The sequence below is a fragment of the Neltuma alba genome, unplaced genomic scaffold (genome assembly GCF_004799145.2).
Source record: "Neltuma alba isolate B1F8T4 unplaced genomic scaffold, ASM479914v2 tig00003046_pilon, whole genome shotgun sequence".
In the NCBI taxonomy this organism is placed as follows: domain Eukaryota; kingdom Viridiplantae; phylum Streptophyta; class Magnoliopsida; order Fabales; family Fabaceae; genus Neltuma; species Neltuma alba.
Genome location: NW_021633123.1, coordinates 44,002 through 70,448, shown reverse-complemented (window position 1 = coordinate 70,448; position 26,447 = coordinate 44,002). Strand labels below are relative to the sequence as shown.

The 26,447-nt window shown below is 34.7% G+C and overlaps 4 protein-coding genes and 1 pseudogene across 7 annotated transcripts; all 5 read right to left on the bottom strand.

Moving 5' to 3' along the window:
• Positions 1–473: 473 nt before the first annotated feature.
• Positions 474–2,424, bottom strand: LOC114740086 (pentatricopeptide repeat-containing protein At1g28690, mitochondrial-like; annotated as a pseudogene).
• Positions 2,425–3,140: 716 nt separating this feature from the next.
• LOC114740082 (uncharacterized) lies at positions 3,141–6,843 on the bottom strand. 3 transcript variants are annotated; one of them, XM_028928204.1, is made up of 5 exons: positions 6,684–6,843; positions 5,969–6,020; positions 5,415–5,545; positions 4,461–4,916; positions 3,141–3,769 (listed from the first exon to the last, which is right to left on the bottom strand). In XM_028928204.1, exons 2-5 carry the CDS (start codon positions 5,993–5,995, stop codon positions 3,355–3,357), a joined length of 1,029 nt encoding a protein of 342 aa, XP_028784037.1. In that variant the 5' UTR covers positions 5,996–6,020; positions 6,684–6,843; the 3' UTR covers positions 3,141–3,354. The 3 variants fall into 3 exon arrangements, with proteins under 3 accessions (XP_028784037.1, XP_028784036.1, XP_028784038.1); XM_028928203.1 differs by having other exon boundaries at positions 5,969–6,034; positions 6,684–6,719; XM_028928205.1 differs by lacking the exon at positions 5,969–6,020.
• Positions 6,844–8,998: 2,155 nt separating this feature from the next.
• Positions 8,999–11,100, bottom strand: LOC114740080 (heme-binding protein 2). The gene is made up of 2 exons (XM_028928202.1): positions 10,820–11,100; positions 8,999–9,677 (listed from the first exon to the last, which is right to left on the bottom strand). Exons 1-2 carry the CDS (start codon positions 11,023–11,025, stop codon positions 9,224–9,226), a joined length of 660 nt encoding a protein of 219 aa, XP_028784035.1. The 5' UTR covers positions 11,026–11,100; the 3' UTR covers positions 8,999–9,223.
• Positions 11,101–14,068: 2,968 nt separating this feature from the next.
• LOC114740078 (CRAL-TRIO domain-containing protein C3H8.02-like) lies at positions 14,069–17,846 on the bottom strand. 2 transcript variants are annotated; one of them, XM_028928199.1, is made up of 6 exons: positions 17,559–17,844; positions 17,055–17,207; positions 16,631–16,777; positions 16,170–16,322; positions 15,569–15,691; positions 14,069–14,503 (listed from the first exon to the last, which is right to left on the bottom strand). In XM_028928199.1, exons 1-6 carry the CDS (start codon positions 17,685–17,687, stop codon positions 14,426–14,428), a joined length of 783 nt encoding a protein of 260 aa, XP_028784032.1. In that variant the 5' UTR covers positions 17,688–17,844; the 3' UTR covers positions 14,069–14,425. The 2 variants fall into 2 exon arrangements, with proteins under 2 accessions (XP_028784032.1, XP_028784033.1); XM_028928200.1 differs by lacking the exon at positions 16,170–16,322 and having other exon boundaries at positions 17,559–17,846.
• A 3,970-nt stretch (positions 17,847–21,816) lies between these two features.
• On the bottom strand, positions 21,817–23,707 carry LOC114740088 (plant UBX domain-containing protein 10-like). Its single transcript, XM_028928211.1, has 3 exons — positions 22,932–23,707; positions 22,478–22,831; positions 21,817–22,315 (listed from the first exon to the last, which is right to left on the bottom strand). The coding sequence occupies exons 1-3, from the start codon at positions 23,490–23,492 to the stop codon at positions 22,076–22,078; spliced, it is 1,155 nt and encodes a 384-aa protein (XP_028784044.1). The 5' UTR covers positions 23,493–23,707; the 3' UTR covers positions 21,817–22,075.
• Positions 23,708–26,447: the final 2,740 nt, after the last annotated feature.

The following is a 26,447-nucleotide window of genomic DNA, read 5'->3' as shown; positions in this document are numbered from 1 at the left end:
TTCATACAAGCAATGAATGAAGCACTTTGATGAGCATGAAATGAAATGTGTGAAGCATAAGTTAGAAGGACTAGGAAGCTGACTTCTGCTAATGAGAGGAGCTTCAACTGGAATATGACATAGGACAGCGTGGATGTACAAAGATGTGAATGTACAAAGACACAGATTATGACTTCGATAATATTTAGTATACTTTTGTGATTAATATTCAACAAGATTTTTTCATACTACTATATTTTTGAAAAAATAGAGCCTCAAAGATTAACATTAATTCTCTTACACAATAATTGGGATTGACCTCCCTGAATCATACTCTGCAAATTCTCAATAGAAAGAACTGCTTCCTTTCTGCTAAATTTTCCCAATCCAAGGCGGGTAGTCAAACAAAATCATAGGTTTGATCTAATTTTCAATATATAGTATTACATGATTTTCTTATGCAACATCTTTTTACATCATACAAAAAGAAAATTTTGTCAGAAAGAGAGGAAAGGAAAAGGAAAAAGAAAAGAAAGATCAAGGATGCAGCAAAGCGATGCATTTGTTTTGCAAGAACATGACAACGCTTGACAGCATGAAAGCACAAGAGAGAGATCATATTGTTGAACTCTATATGTTCTAGTACTTCTTTGCCTCCCCCATGAGAACTAACAAACACTATCTGCTCCAACCAAACTGAAAGCCGTTTCCTTTGAAATCCCTCTCTTTTTCATTATTTCCCTAAGTTCACTCACACCATCCCATTTCCAGCAGCCCAGCTAAGTGTTTGATAGTGCAACATATGCCCCTGGTCGTTTATCAGCATTCAACTTGAAAAGTTCATCTGCTGCTACTTTTGCCATCTCTAAATCACCATGGAGTCTGCATGAACTAAGTAGAGCAGCCCAAACATCAGAATTGGGTCTCTCAGGCATCCGCATGACAAAGTCCCAAGCTTGATGCAACCTTCCTGCTCGTCCTAACAGATCAACCATACAAGCATAATGTTCCATACTTGGCTTCAGTGAGTATTCATTCTCCATACCGTAAAAGATCTCCCAACCCTCATCTACAAGCCCAGCATGAGCACAAGCTGAGAGGACACTAAGGAATGTCACAAAATTAGGTTCAATGCAATGTTCATTCTGCATCCTCCAAAATAGTTCAAGTGCTTCATTTGGAAAACAATTCTTCCCATATCCATCAATCATAGATGTCCATGAAAAAACATTCTTTTCAGGCATGTGGTCGAAAACTCTTCGAGCATCAGCCACCCTTCCGCATTTGGAATACATATCTATTAAAGCACTTCCCATTTTTATGTTAAGAAAAGTTGAGTCTTTATGAGCTGACTTTGCACCTGCTGACCGACTTCAAGTGCTGCAAGCGCTGAACAAGCACCAATTATGCTAGCAAACGTAGAAATATTTGGTCTAAAGTTCACCCTTTGCATGTCAATATAAACTTCAATAGATTTCATGGCATATTCAGATGATTTACTGTATCCTTCAATCATTGCATTGAATACTACAATATCCTTCTCTACCGTTTTGTGAAATATATATTCTGCATCTTCCACAGAACCTTGATTCATGTAACCAGAAATGAGAGACGTTGAACATATCACGTTCTTTTCTAACATCATATCAAACACGATCCTCGCATAAGCAGCCCTCCCATTCTTTGCATAAGAGTCGACAAGAGCCGTAGACAGAACATCATCCAGCTCCACATCAGATTTGAGGACTTGGGCATGTACCACCCTTCCAAGATCACCGAGAGTGACATTGCCAGAGGAAGTTGATGCTTTTTAAAATCATTGAAAAAGTATAACCGTCAGGTTTTCCCCCTGAGACTAACAGCCAACGCACCAAACTGATGGATTCTTCAACTTGTCCATGTTTAAGATAACCACTAATCATATAATTATAAGCAGACAGAGTTTTCTCGGGCAATCCCTCAAACATCTGGCGTGCGTATCTCAAAGAACCACATTTCAAATACAATATTAAGAGTTTGATGGAAATATTCTTGTTTGGAACAAACCCAGTTTTCAGAATGTGGGAATGAATATATAGACCATCGGAAGGATTATCTGAATTGATGTAATGCTGTAAAGTATTGGACAGCAGTATAGTGGGAGACAAAAAGTCTTGGGCTGGCGATGAAATTTGATTGAACGGGATGAGAGCAATATTCCTGCGGAGTAATGAGAAGAAACGTATAACTACAAGCGGCCTCCCATTTTTCATGCTCCCACCGTCCAACTGATCTTGCGTCGGTTGGCAAGTTTGCGAGAGCAGAACCAATAGAAGCTAACCTTTCCGGGTCGCCGGCAAGACCCGGAAAAGGAACGGAATTATGACTCAGCAAGACAGCCTGACCCGAAAACAACTATCAGACCCCGAGCACAAGCTCTTTTTGAACTCCTACCTCAATTCAAGCTCTTTCATGAAATAAAATGTATTGGTATTGTAACGGAAAAGAAGCGAAAGGAATGGAATGAAAGAATGCCAGCTAACAGTTTTGTATGCAAGAAAGGTCAATTAAAAATTGCTCCTTTGGTAAAAAGAGATACTCAGAGAATTAGTTTGGATCATAAATATTATCTTAATTTATTTTATAACTTATATTTATTATTTTTTTTAAAAAGAATTTACCTCATCTATAAGTTGATATATAATATAATATTAAGAATATTCTATAACACATTTATTAAAATTAAATAATTTTTTAGCTTTCTTAATATTTTTAGACGTACCAAATTTAAAAAAAAATTGCAAACTACCTAAAATGCCATCTACGTTTGGGGAAGGCAGGAGAAAGATATTGAAATATGAAAATCAATAAACTCGGATCCAGACACCAAAATTCAAACTCATAAAAGCACAAATCAATAGAAATAGAACTAACAATGACTCGCTTTCTCAACCTCCATCCAATATACAGATCCCGAGATATTGTTGTTTCAAAAATTAAAATAATAAATCAAATTCTCTAAATCGAACAATTTCCAGCCTCCAGTTACCATCTCTTCCAAAAGGTTGTTTATTCAAAGTTCGGACCAATTCTTCAGCACGCAGTTTATGGAATATGTCAAAAGTGGTAGTGTGGGAATGATAGAAAAAAATAACGATCAATGCAGATGAACAATTGTAGAATGAAGCTCGCTTACAACCTCGAAAATATAAGCAGTAGTAATTCAATAACTGGATACAACCTCGTCTCCGAATAGAATACATTGTCGCGACCATTTTCTCGCTCAAAAATCAAAATACCAAGATCCCAGCACAAAATGGGATTGGCCAGCCCCCTTTGAAAATTCTCAACGCAAACTCAGAAGATTGCAAGACTATCCTCAGAATAATTTCAAATCTAAATGAGATTAGCCCTTTTAAGAAACCTAATCGTCCTACAATAATAGGGCCATATTGATTCCACGAAATCGAGGTATTTCTCCACTATCCATTCTTTCAGTTCTTTCAATTTTCTTCTTGATTGTTCTTTGTAATCAATACCTTTTATGCCCAATATAGACTGCAAGATAAGAGTTTGGAAATCTTCTTTGATCTTGCCACCAAAAACGTAGCTGTAGGCCAAAATGCAGTAAGAGGGAAAATTCTTAATTACTTTGACAGTTTGCTTGAAGCTGAAGACATAGAGGGACCATAGCTTCCGGATTATTACAACGTAAAGAGCCACAATTAATGGCCCCACAACCCACAAAGGAGTTAATTCCTTTGAAACTTTAGCTCCGTATCTGACGTTAACAGCCAGATAAAAAGGAACACTGCAAATAAAAGATAAAGATTATAAGACACAGAAGAGACGACAGCAATATTGACGATCAATGCTGTTGACATTATTTACTAGGCAAGAAAAGCTGAAACCCACAACAAAATATTTACCTAGAATTGCAAGAAAGGTAAAATTTGCTTCTGTTTTAAAACTTTGACCTCGTGCCCATTTAATTTCTCAGTCAAATCAATTTAAAAAAAAATGAAAGATCCACTCAATGGATAATCCCACAATTACAAAGGGTCCAGGTAGAAGGGGAGCCTAATTCCCCAGATATCTAACAGGTAACACCACAAATTTTCAATCATGAACACACTATCCTAAACTTACTTCACCAGTGGAATACATTTTCTTGATAGTATTCAAAATGCTGTGATAACAAGGAACAGAGTAATCGTTCAAAGTTCAATCAAGCACTACCCCTCCTTCCCATCACAAGGTCCTTTTTCTTTTTTTGCCCACGAAATCAAGTTTGATAGCCTGAATTTTGCTTCAACCAACAAATCCAAGCTGACACTTGAGAAAAGTCATGTATTTAACTGAGTGGTGGCAAAAAACACTCAGAAAACCTCAGAGACAAAAGAAAAAATCCTTCTTTCCCAGATCCCCAGTATAGTGAACAACAGTAATGTCCCAAGAGGCAGACAGCAAACATGCAAGGAGGAGAAAGCCATCATACTTACAATATCAGTAAAGGAATCTTTACCGTCTCGTCCAGGGCCAGAAAATGGGTCCATGCTACCTTCAAAATCTTACCTCTTTCAATACTTTGTGAGCCATCAAGAGTTTCTGGTAAAGCCCCTTGGGATGGTTCTCCCAAAATTTCTTTCACTTCTTCACTTGCTGGCTGTGTGCGCAATATTGTCAGCCATTTCTTGAAAAGTTTATGAATAGCAGTTGATGTTGGAATATTCTCATTTGCGAGGTCGTCATTTGCTTCAGAACCATAAGAAAGTGGAACATTTTGGGCCTTTGGAGATTCTGATTTGGTCTCCCCACCCTCCTCCAGTCTAACATAAGCCTTAGGAACTTTCAATCCGTTAGGTCTACCTCCCTTTTGATAATGTTGGGAACTGTCTTTGAAGGCTGAAATTCTGAAAGATTGAATCTTGGCTCCAAAAATGTAAGAAGGCCCTACACTGAAACAAAAAATTATTTAAAGGACGAAGACAAAAAAGATCATGTGCATTCACTTCATGCATGTCTCCATATGTTACAAAATTAACTGGCACATACAGTTGGAGAAAAATAAGTATGAAAGCTAGAACAAGGCAAAAGTGAATACAGTATCAGCATTACCATGATTGAAACAACAAGAGCCCACGCATGATCACCCCATGAAACAATTAATTTTAAGTATAGCTTACATGCACAAATTTCCCTCCCTAGACAATTTTGCTCTTGCATAACACGAAATATTCAATTGTTGTAAATTGTTTTGTCATATTTTAATTCAATTACATTGAGTTGTTCTGTGAGTTGGTACTGTCAACTGTTCTCTGTTTACCTCAGAAATTGTAAGGTAGTTCTATATGTTAGCTTCTCCCAAACATTTTGAAGTTCTTGAAACCGGTGACTCCAAACATAGGACCATTTTTAGTTATGACTACAAGGAAACTGGACACAAATTGCTACACCTTAAAATACTTCGCTTAGGTAGGTAATTCCAATCAGTTCTTCCAATTCTGTGGTGTTTTGTTGAACCCTGCTTCAACTTTAGACTTTTGCTCCATGGCGCATGCCTCGAAGAAAATGTCACACATGAGCCCTGTACACAAGAAAATAAAAACGATAGGTTTAAGCTGGCGGCTCTGGTTAGTAGAAGTTATGATAGGTAAATTTGGTGTAATGGAACCCGTGCCACCACAAAAGGTCATTAATCATTTATGCAGAACGTCTCCTGCTTCACTAAATATGTGTTGCATTAAAACTAAACTTTGAGCACGTCAGATTGCAATAACAAATTATCTAAAATATTTCATTTCTTAACAACCATGTAGAGATTTTTTAGCACCATATTACAAGGTTAAGCCACTCAGTGCCATAGTGCTCAGACAACAATTTTGCTGCGCACCCAATTTTATACATAGGAGGCATAAAATTTGAAAGTAGTCATAGTTGGGGGATTAAAACCTGACAGTTATCTTCTAGCGGTGACAGAGTTCTAGCCAAATAATATGTAAATAGGTACCTGTGGTTGAAGGGCTATTAAAGCCATTTCAACTCTTTATCCACCAAATGATCTACGAGCAAGAACGTATTCAAAAATCACCACAAAGTTCAAGCGGTAGGCATTGGTAAACTATCAAGAAATCAGATGCAAAACTATACACATCTTGAACAATATGCGGAAGGAAGTTGAATAAGCTCATCCAAGTAGCTCATGTGACAACAAACACAAGGAAGAAAGGCGAAGCGTGGTATTTAGTGTTATAGCTCGTAGTGTTCAAATTTTAATGCCCAAGAATGCCGAGGAGAGTTTTAAGTTCAGCTAAACAATGATACACGAAGGAATCGACGAGCCCAATTATGAATATGTTTCGGTTATGTTACATTTAAAGAGGGGTTCAAAATTGAGCACAAGAAGAAGTAAGCGAAATCGGAAAAATTAAGAGAAAAAGAGCACCCTTCTCTAACACTGGACAGATGCACGGAGCCAGATTAAAATGGCAAAGTCACCCATAATCCCAGTGGGATGAGCTCACCATTCCGTTTGGCGGCATATGAAGCAATCAGAAAAATGCAACCACAATGAAATTTTCTCCCATTGATGTTTAACCCCCCCCCCCCCAAAAAAAAAAAAAAACTAGCTAAGACTAACCAAACTGTGGCACGCACGAAATTGAGAAGCTCATTGGAACAAGCAAATCTCGGGTAGATAAGAAAAGGAGTTGAATGCAACTGACCTGCGTAGCTGAATTCATGAGCAACTGGAATGAAAATCTTTCACCAACATAGAAGCAGTCTGAAAATAACAATGCTTTTATCCATATCCTCGGGGGATAGAGAAAGAAAGAGATATGATGAATACGAAGAAAGCCATGATTGGTTGATTTAGGGCTTTTAAGTTTTAACGGTCCTGTTCGTTTCTCCAAATGTTTTCGACCGTCGATGGTACTGGCGTACGAAACAACAGAGAGTAAGGCAAATGGAAGCCGTTGACGTTGAGAGAGGAGAAATGAGATGCGGCGAAGGAATAAAAAACAATTTTGCACAGTTTCTCATACACACGTCTTTGTTAATTGTTACTACATGAAGTATTTAATACTCATCCTATTCTTATTATAAGACCCAATTTGATTTTTTATTTGGTTCTAATTATAAGACCCAATCTATTTTTTCTCTTATATTTATGTATTTTTTTCCAAGATAATTCTTCTAATAATGATAGTTTTAGACAATATACTTAATTAGCAAGGATATTTTAGGAATAACAACACTTATTTATTATAAATAACCAGCTTAACTTACTTCCTTAATCTCCTCAAATAAGTCAATTGGGTCTTATAATTAGGACCGGAGGAGTATAAGATTTTATTTTATTTATATTTTGATTTTAAATATAAAATTTCAATTTATTTTGTTTATATATTTATTTATTATTTTAAGATAGTCATTCTAATAATAATAGTTCTAAACAATAAACTTAATTAGTAGGGATATTTTAGGAAAGATAACATTTATTTATTATAAATAACTAATTTAACTTATTTTATTAATATACTTAAATTAATCAACTAGTTTTTATATTTAGAACCAGAGATAGTATAAGAGTTTGTTTAACTTTTATTTTTGTCATAAATATAATACCCTAATCCACTTTGTCTCTTATATTTGTCTAATTTTTTTTCAAAGTAGTCCTTAAAATTATAATAGTTTTAGCCAATCCATTTGATTAGTAGAGATATTTTAAGAAAAACAACATCTATTTATTACAAATAACTAACATAACTAATTTTCTTAATCCACTTAAATTAATTAACTAGTTTTTATATTAAGTTATGGAGGTAATTTATTTAACATTCCGTTTACATTCCTTTGTTGATTAATTAGATGTTAAGTTACCTAAGTATAACTCTTTTATTTCAAAATATTCCTCTTAAACATTATTCAGTAATCTTTTAAATAGACATGGTGTCGTTTTGGTGTTTGTGTGTTCTGTTTAGTCTGTTTTGTAATGTTTCATAAGCTGTTAATAATATGATTTTTCAATTAAAAAAATAGATACGATGGCTAAAAAAACAAATCCAAATACTTTCTTTTAAAAATTTTTATCATATTGTAAAATGAAAAAAATTTGTGAAAGTCTTACTTCAAACTTAATTATTTCATAATCTTTTAAGCACAAATATGTCTTGGATAATTGTAGCGAGATGGAGGCAAAGGAAGCGGACAATCCAAAATCTGGATATTTGAAATGAGATAAAAAAAAAAAATCAATCCAATGTGATGGGTAATATTATCTCCTATCCTAATTATAAGAGCCAGTTAATTAATTTGAGGAGATTAAAAAAGTAAGTTGAGTTAGTTATTTATCCTAAATAGGTGTTGTCTTTCTTAAAATATCCTTACTAATCAAGTGTATTGACTAGAACTATCATTATTTAAAAGGCTACTTTCAAAAAAAATGTATAAATATAAAAGATAAAGTAAATTGGGATCTTATATTTAGGACCAAAATAAAAGTCAAACAGGGTCTTATATTAAAGACCAAGACCGAAAGTAGCATATACTCTTGAAAGGCAACACGTACTCGTTGTGTTTCATTTAAACAGGTGAAATGTGTGATGGATATTTCCGGGATAACTCTCTGGCACTAATTTCTTTTATCACTTTAAGCTAACTCAGTGATGAGTATAGTAATTCCATTGTATGATTAGAATTTGAACTTTCTCAATATAAATCTTCTTAGACTTGTGAAATAAAATACGCAAACAATGTCATTTTGATGTTCTGCACTCAGCAGAGTGCAGATTTGATTATCATGTTCTTTCATTCAGTATTTGGACAATGCCCATGGTTCCTTTTCTTTTTTTCTTTTTTACCCGGACAATGTTCATGGTTCAAGACACAGTACTGTATATACTATACTAGCACTTACTTTGAGTATTACCTCTGAACAGAACGCAAGTGTTGTCTCAGTGCCTCAGCTCTGCTTTTGGCCTCTAATTGCACGACGTAGCCTCCCGACTAGAAGCTTTGGGCTAAAATCATTCTTACCTTTTTCCTGGCTGAATGAAGTTTCTCATAATTTCATTTACATTCAGTGAAGGGAACCAAAAAGCAGAACTTAGGCTATCGATCCATTTATAGTACTTTACACATATAGGCCGGTATATTATAGGTTTGATAGCCATTACATTAATATATACAGGTATACAGAACAAATTGGCATTCAGATAAACCTGATCTGGCATGCAAACGGAGCTGAGATTTATGCCATAGTTCAATATGCAGCGACGCCAACCGATTCAAAAGCAGCTAATTTAGGCGCATCAACATCCACCCAAACCTCATTTGTACGCCCAAAAATCCGCAAGGGAGAATTGTACTGGGCAATTGAGTAAGCCTGTTGACTCTTGGAAGAAGTAGCATTTGCCCATGGAGATCTGCTCAAGCTGATGGCCAGCTTTTCTGCCTCTTTTACAATGTTGTCATCCCTTGCATATCCAGAGAACTTTCTGACAGCCACACAGTGGCTGACCCATTTATGGGGCTTGATATGCAGTTCGGGAAGTGGAAGGGGTGGATTAGCTTGAAACTTTACAGGCAAGTAAAAACGAACAAAGTAGGCTGATGAGTGAAGGGGACCGGCTCCAGGGACTATGCTCGTCAGCACAGGAGCAGTCATTGCAATTCGAGAGAAGTTGAGGTTAGCACCTTGCGTGTACTGGAACAACCTGCAACATCCAAAAATGACTCCTGAGAGGATGAAACTATGTTTCATTCGAGCTTGAGAGAGGGACAATTAACTCTCCAAATGAATGTCGATAAGGAAAAATACAACGTTTAAAGAGAAGTTTCCAGGGCAAACTGGTTACAAATTGAGCAGGTCTTACATGTATGTTGTGTGAGGCATGAAGCTATGCTAGATTGAGACCAGTTAGAATATGAAAACGTTTTAGTTTTGACTCGAATTCCCGTTTCAGAGGGTGGAAATGGAAAATCTACTGGCATTTGATTTCCTTTTTCCTGGTAACTGGTGTGATATTAAGAAAGATGAAGGGAAGGTGAAAAATAATGGGGGGAAATCGGAAGTAGAAAGATCACTCTCGATGAGGGCAGAGTAAAAACGAGTCATCCAACTCTAAACCTTTTTTTTTTTTTTTAATTTGTTCCAAGCACAAACTTTACCTACACATAAAAATTCCCACCACCTCACTTACTATATTCACTCTCATTTTAACTAGTATTGAAGTTGGAATGCTGAGGGGAAAAATTATGGCGATCTATATTTTCCGACTGTCCATGGTGAAATCAACACGTCCACATCTTCTGCAGCAATGAATGCTGTAAGTCCACACAAGAAGACCATCCTATTTCGCGCTTTTCCTTAACTTGTGACATCTCTGCTGGACAGCAGAGGATCTATCTCGTCTAATCCAATTAGGTGGACACAGAATAATCTCACTTCAAAACGTCTGAATCTGCATAGATCATCTGAGAGCTCAGTAGCTGTTCCGCACATACTTCGATAGGGGTTAAAAACAGAGTCGTGTTTATAATAGGCCCATAGAGTATTCATGATTTTTTTTTTTGGGACCGAAATAGAGTATTCATGATTGAATGTACGTAATTTGTGAATATTTACCAGCAAAAAAAAAAAAAATCCACTCCACGATATTGGCACATTGAAAAGTGGGTGTGCTGATCAAACCGAACAAGATTCAAGAGATTTCCAACACTTTCCGGAAATCATATAAAAGAACTACACAATAGTACAAGACAAGTTTAAAAAACCTGGGGGAAAGGTTCATCACCAACTAAACACCGGAAATATGCACAATCGAAGTGAAATATAATTGGTTTAGACAATAATTACCGGTGGAAGCCATTCCAGGTGGCCTTCTCGAAGGAAATGTCCTGGGTGGGAGCAGAAATCCAGACGGAGTCTCTGTAGAGCCTGATCTCGAAATCGGACTCCAGGTGAACCACTGCGTACTGTGGAGATTCGATCGCACCACAAACGAAAACCAAAGACATGACGTTGACCGCCACATACACACACGCGATCGCTTCCTTCCTCATCGTGGCTGAGCCCTGAAGAATCGTCCCCTGCGTTGAAAATGAAACTTGAAATGCAATTGTACTGCATTTCAGTATCGGAATATGCCATTGGTCTCATCAAAACTTGTGTCGTTTATTGAAGGCTATCCACGTAGGCCTTCAAATTCATTGATAGTGCGAGACGGCGTTAAAGCAGTGATTGCGATGATATTTGTCACTGATTTTTCTTTCTTTTTTCTTTAATTAATTCGAATCCAAAAAAGAGATTGTAATAAGAAGGCTGAAATTGGGAAAATGTGTAGGTCTTATTTTGCCAATTTTTCAAGTTTTGGATTGAAAAATAACTCGTGTTCTTGTGCAGATTAAGGATTGTTATAAAAAGAGATTTACTTTTAAATTGTTATGCTTTAATTTTGCAATAAAATTATATTTTCATAATTTCATTACTTTTTATCATGTAAGGTTTTTCCATAAATCCTAAGTAAAACAAAAGAATAAAAGAATTAAATTATGAAGAGATTAGAAGATATGTTATTAATATTTTAATAAAAAGGAAAAATATATTTGTCAATCCTTATAATTTCATTACATTTTGAATTAAGTTCCTTTAGTTTTATTTTTTTATTGAATCCTTATATTTTATTCCGTTAAAATCATAGGCCATTCCGTTAATTAATTTTCAAAACACCATTAGTTGCTCTCCCTCCCTAAAAGCCGGTGACTTTCTCTCATTAGATATGACCAGTTTGATGATGATGCCGAGAAGGAGAAGAGCTCCTTCTTTAACTCGTGAAAGCAGGGTCTTGGAGGAATGAGGTACATGGAAGGGGTGGGGCCTTTGGCCGTTGCGGACTGGGTGGTTATCATCCTTAACCTCTACTTCACCATATAATTGCCCTTTTTTTTAGGATAAAGAGTCTCTCCATTTCTCTTCCTCTCCATTTCCATCTATTTTCTATCTCAACCACTAAGATTGAAAGTTTAACAGTTTAGGCAATGATTAAAGAACCGGACCGGACCGGACCGGACGGTCGGACCGGTTGAACCGTCACCCGGACTCGTTAACGGCTCGGTTTGGACCAAAAAACCGTTCACATAGTTGAGCCGGATTGGACCGGAGTTGAGCCGTTATTAAGCCGGAAACCGGAGTTGGACCGGGAACCGGAACGGTTTTCAGAAAACCGGACGGTTTTTTAGCCTGACTGAAAAATACTAAAAATTTTTCAAAAAATAGAAGAAAAATAAAAAAATTGATCCCCTTAAATATCCTAATATATTTCTAGACTAGTTATAACCATATAGTATTATTTCATTGAAAATTTCATATATTGTGGTGTTAAAATCGTGAGTCGCTAGTCTTTTGTTTCGATATTTGATCTATCTTTTAAAAAAAATTTTGATTTGAATGAATTGATAATTTGTAATATCATTAAATATTTTAAACATACATAAAATTAAATATATAAGGTTTTAGTCCATTTTCAATGATTTTATTATAATTTTAGATTATTAAATGCATTTCTAAATTATTTAATAATTTGATATTTTTCATATATACTAATTATATGTATATAATATTTTTTTAAATTAATTATTGCGTCACCGGTCTGATCGAACGGTCCGACCGATCCGACCGATTGAACCATGACCCGTTGATCTTTCCGGTCGGCTTTTAAAACATTGAGTTTAGGTTTCATATTTTTTTAAATAATTTTATAAAGTATTTTTTATTATGTTTTGAATTATACTGGCTAAAATTAGTAGTTTTATTTGATTTATTATTTATTTTTGAAAATTTAACATTTTATTCATAATTTTATAAATTTGAAATATGAACCGTTAAATCTCAATCTTATAGCTCAAATGAGGAGTGGACGAAAATAAAAAGAAAGAGAAGCGAAGACACCCCTTGTCCCCTTCTTTGACCTTCCATGGCCGCTCCAAAAAGTCTCATCCTTAAAATTCTAATAACTATTATTACCTTTTTGACGTCAATCAATCTGAAATCATAAATTAATATTATTTTTGATTTTTAATATAAGACCTTGTTTGATTTTTATTTTGATCATAAATATAATACCACAATCTATATTATCTTTTATATTTATGTATTTTTTTCAAGGTAGTCATTATAACAATGGTAGCTCTAACCAATATACTTGATTAGCAAGGATATTTTAGGAAAGACAACACATATTTATTACAAAAATAACTAACTTGACTTCTTTCTTTAATCTCCTCAAATTAGTCAACTAGCTCTTATAATTAAGACTGGAGGTAGTATTACCGAAGGTCATGACCATTTGAAACTAAAAAATCAACGCTCTTTCATTGAATAATGCAAGGGTCTCAAAACAAAAGTTTGAAAGAAGCCGTCACCAAACTCCTCCGACGTCATTAAGGAAAAAAGCTTCTCTAAAATAGTGTGCAGAGGTGGTAACAAAACAAAAAAAAAAAAAAAAGCTTTTAATGAGAGGGGTAGAAGAGAAAGAGCAACTAATGGTGTTTTGAGAATCTGTTAACGAAAAGACCTATGGTTTTAACAGAACAAAATATAAGGATTCAATAAAATGAAATAAAACTAAAAAGACCTAATTCAAAATTTAATGAAACTATAAGGACTAACAAATCTATTTTTCATAATAAAAAACATTGATAAATTTCGTAAATAACAAGGTTATTACGCTGGCAAAAAAACTGACAGGGTTATTACACATAGCAAGATTATGAGAAACAAGGTTATAATAATTGTCCAGCTGGGGAAAAAAAAAATCACTCCCTTTCATTTCTCTCTCTCTCTCTCCATTTTATCTTCTCAGCCAAGCACACCAAAAAAACCAAGTGGCATATCAATGAAGATCATGTCATCTGCTTTCATTTCGGAAGATGGCAATATTACTGCGTATAAAAGAAGCCAATACAATGCGGATTATGAACTGGTTCTAAACTCATCCATTCAACCAATGTGTCTTGTACGAGGAAAAATAAAATTATGCAAGTGAATAGTTCTGCACACCAGTCGCACGGGAGAATCATCATTCGAAATCATGTTTGTAAGCACTCATTTTAAATTCTGAAAATCACGATTAAAAAAATGTTTATAAATCATTTCACTTGACCCCTCATGTATGAGTTATAATTTTTGCTCTTGGTGTAGCAGGAATAAATATGGATGATCTGAACTTCTAAGGTAGTTATTCGGAACAATTTCCAATAGATTCCTACATATCATGCATAAGAAGAAACAAGACAAATGAACGCCAATCATTAGAATGGTTCGTCTCAGATTCCTCACAGAATCTACCGTGGCTCTTAACAGTGATGAATCTATCAATGTCTTGTCATCTGCTATAAAGTTCGTACAGTTTGCTGCAACTTTGTGTATCTTCCAAACAAGAATTTCGCTTCATGAAAAGCCTTCTCAATCTCTAAAGCTGGCAGGGAGTGTTTCTGGTGTAAAATATTCCTTCCTGACAGTCTCTGCAGAGCAAAATTTCACCTGCAAAAGAAAATGAAGATATGTTTAATTTTGCCGCAGGCAGCTCTTAATATATAATGCAAGAAAACATGGAAATCGATCAAAATGTGAGCCATGGATCTTACTTTGAATGCTCGTATTACACAAGGAACATGTATAATATTCCTCTGATCAAGTCAATCAAGATGCAAAGGTGATGCAGGGCAAACACACAGGGAAAGGGGAAAAGAAGGGTTTGAAATGCACTTGGACAATACTACCTCCAGTCCTAAATATAAAAGCTAGTTGACTAATTTCAGGAGATGAAGAAAATAAGTTAAATTTGTTATTTGTGATAAATAGATATTATTTTTCCTAAAATATCCTTGCTAATCAAGTGTTTGCTAGAATTACCATTATTAGAAGGACTATCTTGAGAAAAAATGTATAAATATGAGAGACAAAGTGGATTGGAATCATATATTTAGAACCAAAATAAACGTCAAACAAGGTCTTATATTAAATACCAGAAGTAGTATAGTTTAGATAGGCAACCCAAATGAATAACTATGGTATACTAAATTATTGATAATCCATGATTTAAGATACATACCCAAACCCATCATCCCAATTACCCCATTGGCCCATTTCAATTCGCCGTGTAGATGGAGGACGCGACTAAACAGGTTGCAAAGAAGAGAGAATGTTGGCTACAGAGCCATTTGGTTGGCGAAACACAATAAGTGATCTAAATCAATTGCAGTTAAAAATTGGACCACCTACGACTGATAGGGATACTCCAAAAGTTCAGCTCTAATGGCTAACCATTAAAGGCGCAGCTGGCTACCATCACTAGGCCAACACCACACGCAGCAATTACCATTAACTTTTATTTAGCAAGCTACCCCCGGTCCCAACCTAGCCAGCCATATTTTGAGAACATTTGCCATAAAAAGTTGAGATAATTAATAACAAAGTAGAAAGGAATTTGGGCATGGAAGGTAAGAAAGTTTATAGTGGATCCATGAGTTGAGCTTCGGTATAAGAGGAAAAATATCTTTTCTAGTGCATATCCATAAATACACACGGACCATCGGTACTACTTACCAAAGAAGCATATGATTTTAACAAGGGCTTGGCCATTTGCCAAATTGGCTTAAAAATGAGAGGAGCATCCACAAACAGTACTTGGGCCACTCGCCTGGGATAGTAGTAGTAAAATGCATCAAACTGCCAGAAGAAGCAAAAATTTAGTCTGTGATTCTCTTGTTAAAATTTGTTTCTAGCAACTAAAGTTGTCAATTTATCAAAGAGCAATTTATCTTTAATTCTACTATGAGCTATAAGAGGAAAAAGTAGCAATGAAAAGAGCTCGAAATAATAAATTGATAACTAATAAACAGTCAAGGAAGCTTAAGTATCTTTTGTCAGAAAAGCATAACAGTGACTAATTCCATAAATGAGAAATAATTATCATCACCATTTCAATTTAAAAACTCAATATTGACAGCAGTTTGATAAGCAAAAGCATCTCTTAGGCATACTATGCATATGAAATGACTTATACTGTTGCACATCAAATGAAGCCAACCACAATGCTTTCAATGGACTTAGAAGCGCCAGCACATAGATCACAGGCATATATTGAATGATGACAATACAGGCTGCTCTTCAGCAACATCTTCAGCAGATGATCAGAAAATCTTACCAAGAAGGTCAAGAATTTCAGATCTGCATTTTCTGTTCTGAAACCCCTGAGGTCAACTATTGCAAGTATCTGTTCATTACCAGTCGGAAGCCTACTCAATGCCTCCTCAAGTAAGAAGACACACAGCTTCTTATCATCTGAAGGGTCAAATTCCTGTGACATAATATCATCTAAAGGGTCAAATTCCTGTGATATAATTATTTATTTTTCTCATTACAAACAATTTTCCCAGTTGAAATATATAGACAAATACCTTCCTTATGCTACTAACATATACACAGTGCAGAAAATAGCAACAGCAAATTCAATTATTCGGGCAACAATAGCTCACGCAAATTATCATTTATAATTGAGAAACCATCAATTATGAAAATTGCCTTATGAAGTGTGATACTTTTCATAAAGCATTGAGAATTTCAGTTGCAAGAATTGACTATAATTACTTCAACTTCCAGACTTACTAAGGGAATATGCTTTGATCCCACCACCAAAAGCACAGGTCTGCCATCGACGTCAGGAAAGTCATGCACACATGCTTTTCCAGTTTGAGCTACGGCTTTAACAGCTTCTTCAGACAATTCAGATACACCGAATTCATGACGCCATTTCTTACAGAGTAGAAGGAAAACCGGAAGACATGTAAATTTCGTGAGCATGAAACGAATTCGATAAACTAATGCTAAACTAAAACATATATAGGATGTTGTCGCCGGCAACTTGTGCGCACATTTGAGGGAGATACTTCTAGGCTTGTTAACTTTTGAGCATGCAATTTTTTACTTTTCACCCAGGCACTTGAATGGGCAGCGAGATCTACTCAATCAACGAATCATCAGACTTAGTATTGTGCATAATCTTACAACCATTTACTTATGTGAAGGATACAATGGCTTTAGTCAACTTTGAAACAGCTTCGTCAACAGAAAACCTGCGATCTTTCAGAAACCATAGTATCATATCCTCGTCATCTCTTCCATTGCTACCTACAGGGAGGCTGGGGTATTCTTTCTCAAGCTTCTCCTTCACTTCCAGCACTAGCTGCATAATTTGAAAAGACATTGATGCTGAAGTAGCTGAATAAGTCAGTCAGCAAACGGTTTAATAACTGTACAAATGTTTTATTCAAGCCTAATGTTCATCATCTTTAATTCAATTCTAATCGTTCAGACTGAAATTTAAACATGGCTCGAGATTATAAACAGGTTCATGCACCGCCTACCTACAAAGAACACACCAAACCTCTCGGTTGCAAGATTAAAACACACATTACTCAGAACTGAGGGAAGTCGAGAGGTGGAGAAAGAAAAGGAAATTCTAACTGAAAATAAGTTTCTCCGGATTTCTGAGCCACCGAACATAGTTTCGGTTAAAGGAAAATGAGGGAAGAACCTTGCGTGACTCGTTGGGTTCCAGGATACAGCTCCGAATCGAACACCTGCGGATTTGGCGAGTGGTTCTGACGGAAACGCTGGAAGCAATCAGAGGATGGCTGAAACTTGGACCCAGACGAAGTGCCATGTTCCCGTTTCTTCCCTATCTCCCTGCCTTCTCGCTAACGTGTCAGTTTGCCGTTCATTTCACCAGGCAACGTCGTCTCCCAGTTTGAATCATTCTATTGTTCTATTTTCCATCGGTATTCGTTTGTCAACCGTCGGTCCCTTTTTCTCTCTGGCCGAGAACAGTCGGTCTCTTTTCTTAGTTTCTCCTTTTACACTTCAGGGATACTAGTCACATGTTGAATTTTTTACAGATAATGAGTTCCCAATTTATATAAATAATTGGGAAAATACCGTTGTATTTATACTTTAATGGTGTTTGTTTTGTAGTTCATGTGGTTTATTTTCATAGTTCCAATTCTTTTGTATATGCTCATTTGAAATGTTAGTTTTTTTAATTTAAAGAATACTTAAAAATTATAAGCCATAAACAGTGTTAATTTTGCTGAGGAAGACTTAGCACCATTAAATATAGTGGATGACTAAAAAACATCATGACCTAGGAGAAAAAATGCCCATACACACATCAAAATTTTGGTTGGAACTTGGAAGTTTGTTAAATGTTGAACCAGATTTTGTTGCTATTTCTGTCATGCTGGCGTCTAGAGATACAAATATTTTGACAGGGTTTATTGTGTTATTTTCTTCAAATTAAAGCTTAAATTAAAACTCATAACATTCTGGAAATTTTAACCCAAAAGATAAGAAAAATGAAATAGACCAAAGGTCAGTTAGTGTAGAGAGGACATAGTTCTCATAAGTTTTGAACTAAAACTGGATAATGGCCGGATTGATATTTTTGAAATATGAATTGAAGAAATATTTGATTAGGAAGTCAGGTTAGAAATTTTTAAAAATTCTCAAAAAAATCATGTAAAATAGAATTAAGGATCAAGAAATAGTGTTTTAGGCCTCAAAGGAATTATTGAAAGGAAAATAAATTAATATAGAATTTTCTGTATTTTCAGAATATTTGGTTGCACTAAGTAATAGTAATCAAAATTAATTATTTAAAATATCTATATGTCTCAATAATTCTGGAAAGAAATATGAAAATTTTTCTTAGAGGATCATCATAATTTATAAAATTGTTCCTGACTTCAAATGATGAGAAGGCTAGTTTTAATAATATTTAAAGTGAAATTATCACTAGTAGAATGCCGATTTTGCCAGAAATAGAATTTAGAGGATTATAGAGTGAATTAAATTCTAAGAAAAATCATGAAACTTCCTTGCACTGAGAAGAAGTTAATGATGCATTGAGATGAATTTTCTAAGATAGTGGATTAGACAGGATACGGGAAAAATTTATTTGACACTGCATTGGTACTTAGTGCAATGTCAAGATACCTGAGAAAGTGTATTTTTCAGCAAAATTTTTCAACCCAAATGGCCCATATATCACGCCATTTTTGACCCGTTTAGAAGAAAAAATATTTAATTAAAAATAAAAATAAAATAGGTTTTCTACAAGGTGATTAAGGGGAATTAATCATAGTGATTAAGGAAGTTAATTAATTTTGGTATGACATAAGCATGTGACATCATCACTATGACATCATGTGGACAAGTGGCAAAATCATATTCTTAAGGCATAAGATTTGCACATTATTTTTATTTTATTTTTCATTATTTTTGGAAGAAAAATGGAGGGCTAAGATTTGTCTACGTACCTTTTGTAATTTTGTTGAAATTTAAAGGCAAAGAGTTAATCAAATTGCTATAAATACCCCCTCCTACACTCAAATTTTTCAGCCAAGAGAGGGACCTTGAGGAGACCTTTTTGTTCTTGAAATTCAAGAGAGAGAAAAGTAAACTCTAAAGAGAGAAAGACCACTCATGCTCAAGGAATCATCAAAGTAAGCTTCTATGCCTCTTGTGTTTTTATATAAGACTGTTTTTATAGTGATTTATTATTGATTTGGTGGCCATTTTTTTTAGGAAAAATGCTGCCAAATTTTCAAAAAAAAAAAAGAGGAAGGAAAATAGCTAAAAGGTTGAGACATGGATTAAACACTTGAAAAAAGTAGGAATTGATTGGTTATGCTTGAGTTTTATAAAGAAAATCCAACTCCTAAACTTGTGCATTTTTCGGCCAAGATGAGTAGTAAGGGGTTAGAGTTGGATTCAATTCAATTTGATACTTCTAATATGTTTAAATGATAAAATGGTGTAGGAAAACATCAAGAAATGAAACTTGGAAGTATTAAAATTGAAAGGAAAAATTTTGAAAATAATTCCCCCATGTTTTGGCCAAATAGGTTCCAACAGGGAGGAATTAGATTTTCATGAATTTAAGTTGATATTTGAATTCTATATAAAAAATTATGTAAGAATAGCCCAATAAAATTAAGGAATCAAAATTAGAAATAATAACCCAAAAATCAAGTAAAAAGAGATTGAGGGTTATTATGATGAATGGAATAATAATGTATGATGCCCCATTGTGTTACCGATAGGTTTGGCATCAAAAGAGAAGGAGATTTGCTAAGATGAGGAGATTGAAAGCAATGGATAAACTTAAAAGATGTAGCTAGCATTTACCTATGTGTTATGTTATGTTGCTATGCCGTGATGTGGATGAGATTATGATGTTATATGATGTATAGCTCCATGCTTGTAATACCTTGGCTTATGCAATATCGAGTGCTATGAATGACAAGCATATTATTTTCTTCCCATGGCATGTGAATGAAGTTGAAAGCATGTGATAATTAGTGCATGTGGCATGAAATACTTTGCTCGAGTGTGACATTGTAAATATGATGCTATGTTATTAAGATTCCTACAAATCTTACCCTTCTCATGTTTAACGAACCCCAGGGCCTACAGCATTAAAAAGAAAAGGTAAGAAGGTGATCAATATATGAAGAAATGCTTGATGTTATGAAACTTTATGTAGCTTTGGTCTTTCTTGAATATATGTGGATACTTATAAATAATCTTCTGGATGATCCTATGTTATATTTTGATGCAAACATATGCCAAAATATACTATTATATCCAATTATGTGGTTAAATGAATGGCATGTTAAGTTAGAGCTTAAGTATGAAGAAGCAAGGCAATTAGGAGATAAAAGTCAACATTTTGGGGTCAAACTTTGATCAATGTTATTTTGACCAATTGAGTGCGTTAGGGCACAAAATTTTAGATGCAAATAGATCTCATTTTTATTTTTAAAATGAGTGGTAACATGCCTCAAATGGATAATTGCATAAGAAGTTATGCCTATTCAAATTTAGACAAAAATACTAAAAAATTAAAAAATGACCAAATAAATAGTATTTTTTGAAAATTTAATTTGGGCTCGAATTTGAAGACAATTCATTCAGAAATTATTTTTTCTCAAAAGATAATCTAAAGAGTCTCCAATAGAACCTGGAATCACTCAACTTTAATTTTTTTTAAATTAATTATGATTTTTTAAAATTTGGTCAAAATGTGGGTTGCTATAAATAGTAACCCAAGAACAAAATTGCTCAAAGTTAACTTTTTCAAACTTTAGGTCATCAAATATGATTCCATTTGCTTCTAATTAGTTAGTTATTTTGTATAAAATGAAGATGTTGCAAAACTTCCTTATGTAGGTAATATACTACATCTGTTTCTTATTATAAAAGCTTATTTGAATTTTAATTTAATCCTAAATATAAGACTCCAATCGATTTTGTCTTTTATATTTATTCATTTTTTTTCAAAATAGTTATTATAGTAGTTATATTTTTTTAAAAGTTTCATCAAATAATAATTCTAGTTAATATATATGATTAGTAAGAGTGTTTTAGAAAAGACAACACATATGTATAATAAATAAGTAAGTTAACTAATTTTTTTAATCTCTTCAAATTAGTCAACTAGGTCTTATATTAAAAACCAGAAATGGTATAACACATATATAAGTAAAAATATATATTTTATCTTTGAATTTTATAAAAAATTTCGGTTTGATTCCTTTAAAAAAAAATATTTTTCCTTAAACCTTTAAGATGTCAATAATAGTTTTAGAGTCAAAAAAACTAAAAAAAATATACTTTACAAAGTTAAAATATCAAATTAAAACATTATATAAAATTAAATGATTATATATATATAGGTATTGCAGGCTAAAAGCTCAAATACCCGCACTTCCATTACATAGTTATTAATGTTATCCTACTCGAACTCCATTAGTCAGCAGTTTTATTAATTTCACCTTCATTGTGTCCATCCTTAACTTCTGAACTCCTAACCAGTACCCCACGTTTATTCATATAATAAATGGGACGGGCGCTATGTTATAGTCTGAATGAAGTCCTTAAGCTCACAACCAATAAGAAGACACAACCCAGAACGGAGAATTCTTGGGGGCGAAAAGAAAAGGCCATATGTTTGAAGAACACAGTGGGTAGCCCACAAGATTGACCCAAGGCCTATGGGTCAGTGGATATGGGCTCGAGGAAAAGGCTAGCTTTGGGATGGAGGCCAGCATCTTTGAGTGTCATTCTCATCTGATCCACGCCATACACTTTTCTTGGGAAGTTTGACACCAATCTGTAATTCCCAATCCCAGGCAATCCCAGTGAATCAATGAATGCGAAAATTGCCTGGATTTTGTCCGTACTCTCAAATCTCTGCTCTCCTCTTTCTCCATTTGGAAACCTTATCAATATCTGCAACATCGCTCAAATAAATAAATCGACCCACCCATTTTTGGAGACAAAATTATGACCTAAAGCAGAAGAATTCAGAGTGCATTCTTGTCTGCTGAAATGATACGCTGTGTTTAATATCTTTTGTAAGAATGTCGGGACTAGACAATTAATTAAACGTACCTGAGTGGGTTGAGACTGGCCTGCCCGATTTGGAACTCCTTTGTTTTGATTTTGCGTAGCGGTTGTAGGTCCATTCACTTTAGATTTGTTCTTAGGCTTCTCATAATTTCTGGTGTTCAAAGCTTCTGCTGGTTTCTGAACTCTTTCTGTGGAAGTTGAATTCCTGATGTTTTCTTTTTCCTGGTCAATTCGCAAAGATGCAAGATATGCAGCATCTTGTTCTTCTCTCAGCCGACGATCAGCTCTGATCATTTCTTCCCGCCGAGCCCTGTCACTTCCAAAAGCCAATCCTTGCTCCTCCATTGTTCTCTGTAAAACCTCCACTAGCTCCGCCGTCGAAACTGGTCCTTCTATCTGAAATCAAACAAGCACAAGTTAGCCCATATACATATTTAAAACCTCATTATTGAGCCTTGCATAAATTTAGATTAGTTAAAAGCTATGTGAAATAAACCTGTTGCAGAACCGTCATGGTATCACCGGAAGCAGGGGCGACGACGACGCAAAGGGGAAAGCTAGCAGGGCGGAGAGTGGTCACCATACGAAGACCTTCGCCTCGATCGGCAAGACCTCCCCAGCAAATAAAGTTCACGTCAAGAAACTCCGTGACGAGCTCACTACAGAGTGTTTCCCTACAGAAATTATGCGTGAAAGGGTGTTCTGGCGAATGGATGTACATGAACACCAACTTCTTGTCTTGCGCTGCTAGTTTCAGAACTTCCATTAAACGGCAGGCGTAGAAGAAAGGATGTACGGTGCCATATTGAAGCTCAAAACTCTCCAGAAAGGCCCACTGGTCCTCCCGAACTGCCGGTGGATCCAACGGCGGCTGAAATGGCCGGAACTGGAAATCTGAAGATGACGAAGGAGAGAGTTCATTTTGGTTTCTTGATCGTCGTCTTCTTCTTCTTCCTGATCCTATATCACTCATGGCCCTTGAAAATTCTTCCATAATGCTACGAGGAAGGCTCGCCATCCGGCTAAAGATCCCGTGATCTCTCATCGTCGATGACATATTGTACAAGGAATGTTACGTTACGTTCTCAGCAAATTTTTCGCTCGCAGGCTTCAATCAACTTCTCAGGGAAGGTATGAATTTTCTGTTAGGGGTTCAAAAGAATGAAAGATCAAAATAATAATGTAAGAAAATTTAATTAGGCAAAAAGTTAAGATGATTAATCAATATTTGATTCCTTTTTATTGAAATATATACTACGATTAAAACTAATATTGAGAAGCTGCGAGAAGTGGCCTATCTCAAAGGAAATTGACGATCCATGCAATGCCTTTGGCGGACGCCTTATCCGAAGAATGTTTTAGGTGGCAACTTTTCTTGTGCTTGCTTGGTTCGAGAAAGTATAAAGAAGATGCTTTGCTTAAGGCGGAATCCACCGTAAATTTTGGGAGGTTGGCGTGAAAAACACAAGGGACATGGCCTAAGATTTCTAATGGATGAGGAAGAAACATGGCGAACAGATAGAATATAATCGTAATAATTCATCAGATTCTTCAACATCATCATGATCATCAGCTACAATTCTCTTCACGTAATCCCGAGGCAGCATGTGGGAACATCACTTTATTCAGATGTTGATTTTGATGGATTCCCTGTTTGGACGAAAGCCAATGGTGCGACTAGATTTGCAGATCCGTAATTTGGATTGTCGTTCACGGCTACAAATAAACATTATAGAATTATAAAAGCGTGTTCATGTTTTGCGACACACTGATATGACAACATTAGCGTTGGTTGCTTAATACTACCTCCGGTATTTAATATAAGAGTTAGTTTGACTTTTAATTTAATCTTAAATATAATACTTAAATTCACTTTGTCTTTGTCTTTTATGTTTATTCATTTTTTTCAAAGTAATCTTTGTAGCAGTTGCATATGTTAAAGATTTCATCATATAGTAATTTTAGCTAATACACATAATTAGTAAGAGTATTATTATAGGGAAGACAACACGTATTTATTATAAATAACTAATTTAACAAACTGTATTAATCTACTCAAATTAATCAATTAATTCCTATTTAGAAAGTAATAATTCACTTTATGTTCTTTAATTTGGCTTCAACATGAAGCATATCCATGCGGTGCAACTACTACACAGTCAAAGCAGCTGGATGTTTGTTTGAGGAAAACAACACGGCCTTGCTGTGAGTATAATGATCAACGAACAATGAGCAACCTCGATAAAATTTACTTCGTTCGAATAATATCTCTCATATCAGTCTCTTTCACAATCTATGCTGTTATAAATCACTATACTAGAAAACGACGAATTCATTCAGAACTTGTATATATATATATATTACTCTATGCTTTGTTTCATCACGCACACTCTTATGATTGTGTGCATTTCACTCGGAACTTTACCCTCGATAAGGACTTGGAAGTTGTCCGGCTTTAAGTTCCAGTTTATATCAACATTAGGAAAATGATCATCTTCAACATTTTTTACAGATTTTAAATACTATATTCAACCGAGACAGAACTGAAATAAAATTAAAATAGGATAAAATAATTTTCTTTTATAGACGGATAATATATAACTTGATTTCATATTTAGTACTCCTCCGGTCCTTAATATAGGACCCAATTGTTGAATTGGTTTTGATCCTAAATATAAGATCCATTTATTATATTTATCAAGTTTTTCTAAATTACCCCTATGGATACTCTCTCAACCATAATCAAGTAGAAGAGGGAGATGGAGTATTAAGAAAGATGATTATGGTATTTTAGGAAAAACATGTCATATTTCTTATAATTAACTAACTTATCTAATTTTCTTAATCTAATCAAATTAGTTAAATGGGTCTTATATTAAAGACCGGAGAAGTATTACCAGCCTCACCCTTGTCAGCTCAAGTAGCTCAAAGGGCTCACCCACATGCATCGCTACTTCAGTGTATCTTCTTCACAAGGCGAAGGAATCTCTTCTCTCTCACTCCCCTTTTAGCTTACTCGCACCTCTGTCTGTTGACTGTTGACCGATATTTTTTTAGACTATGACAATAATTATTAAATAAATTTAATTACAAATGAGCTAATTTGGTATTCAATTTGATTCTAAATATAACACTATAATTTATTTTGTTTTTTATATTTATTTATTTTTTTAAAGTAGTTCTTGTAGTAATTACACATGTTAAATATTCCATCAAATACTACCTCTGATTCTAATTATAAGAGCTAGTTGATTAATTTGAGGAGATTAAGGAAAGAAGTTAAGTTAGTTATTTGTAATAAATATGTGTTGTCTTTCCTAAAATATCCTTACCAATCAAATGTATTGACTAGAGCTACTATTGTTAGAAGGACTATATTAGAAAAAATGCATAAATTATCAGAAATAAAATGGATTGAGGTCCTATATTTAGGATCAAAATAAAAGTCAAACTAGTAGTAGATATAGTTTATATACATGATTAGTAAGGGTATTTTAGGAAAGATAATATTTATTCATAACAAATAACTAACTTAACAAATTTTCTTAATTTATTTAAATTAGTCAACTCACTCTTATATTAATGATTGAAAGTAGTATTAAACACAGAGAACATTATTAAAAAATTACAAATAAAAGGTCCTAGTTTTTTTAATAAAACGTAAATTTAGAAAAAGAGGCGTGAAGGGAAGGGACAAAGTGTGAGTGGGAAGCAAGCGGCAGCATTGGAGGGGAGCGCGACATCCTTTAAAGATAAGGAACGGCGTTAGGGCTGAGGGCCCATTCTGCGCCTCAACCTCACAAGCAAAAGTGATTCACAGCTGCAATGCAAGGCCGACACTATTCACAGAATCATTTGTTTTCTAATTACTTGGTTTTAAACGTTTAATCGCAACATGCATGCTGCCCTGCCCTAGGCTTTTCTCTAAATCATTGGTTATTTGCCTTCCTCAATTATATGACAATCATGTACTTTTGAAAAGAAATTTACAACTTTTTGATAACACAATTCA

What these genes read in the sequence shown, in the direction of transcription:
- LOC114740082 (XM_028928204.1), bottom strand. Translation starts at nt 5,995, where the DNA reads ATGGCTTTAATAGCCCTTCAACCACAG. An exon ending in TAATAGCCCTTCAACCACAG is followed by an intron (nt 5,546 to 5,968) that starts GTACCTATTTAC and finishes TCTTGTGTACAG; the next exon opens with GGCTCATGTGTGACATTTTC. An exon ending in CCTAAGCGAAGTATTTTAAG is followed by an intron (nt 4,917 to 5,414) that starts GTGTAGCAATTT and finishes TTTTTGTTTCAG; the next exon opens with TGTAGGGCCTTCTTACATTT.
- LOC114740080 (XM_028928202.1), bottom strand. Translation starts at nt 11,025, where the DNA reads ATGAGGAAGGAAGCGATCGCGTGTGTGTATGTGGCGGTCAACGTCATG. An exon ending in ACCTGGAATGGCTTCCACCG is followed by an intron (nt 9,678 to 10,819) that starts GTAATTATTGTC and finishes TGGATGTTGCAG; the next exon opens with GTTGTTCCAGTACACGCAAG.
- LOC114740078 (XM_028928199.1), bottom strand. Translation starts at nt 17,687, where the DNA reads ATGGCACTTCGTCTGGGTCCAAGTTTCAGCCATCCTCTGATTGCTTCC. An exon ending in AACCCAACGAGTCACGCAAG is followed by an intron (nt 17,208 to 17,558) that starts GTTCTTCCCTCA and finishes CAAATTATGCAG; the next exon opens with CTAGTGCTGGAAGTGAAGGA. An exon ending in TAAAATCATATGCTTCTTTG is followed by an intron (nt 14,504 to 15,568) that starts GTAAGTAGTACC and finishes TTTCTTTTGCAG; the next exon opens with GTGAAATTTTGCTCTGCAGA.
- LOC114740088 (XM_028928211.1), bottom strand. Translation starts at nt 23,492, where the DNA reads ATGTCATCGACGATGAGAGATCACGGGATCTTTAGCCGGATGGCGAGC. An exon ending in CCATGACGGTTCTGCAACAG is followed by an intron (nt 22,832 to 22,931) that starts GTTTATTTCACA and finishes GTTTGATTTCAG; the next exon opens with ATAGAAGGACCAGTTTCGAC. An exon ending in GCCAGTCTCAACCCACTCAG is followed by an intron (nt 22,316 to 22,477) that starts GTACGTTTAATT and finishes GCGATGTTGCAG; the next exon opens with ATATTGATAAGGTTTCCAAA.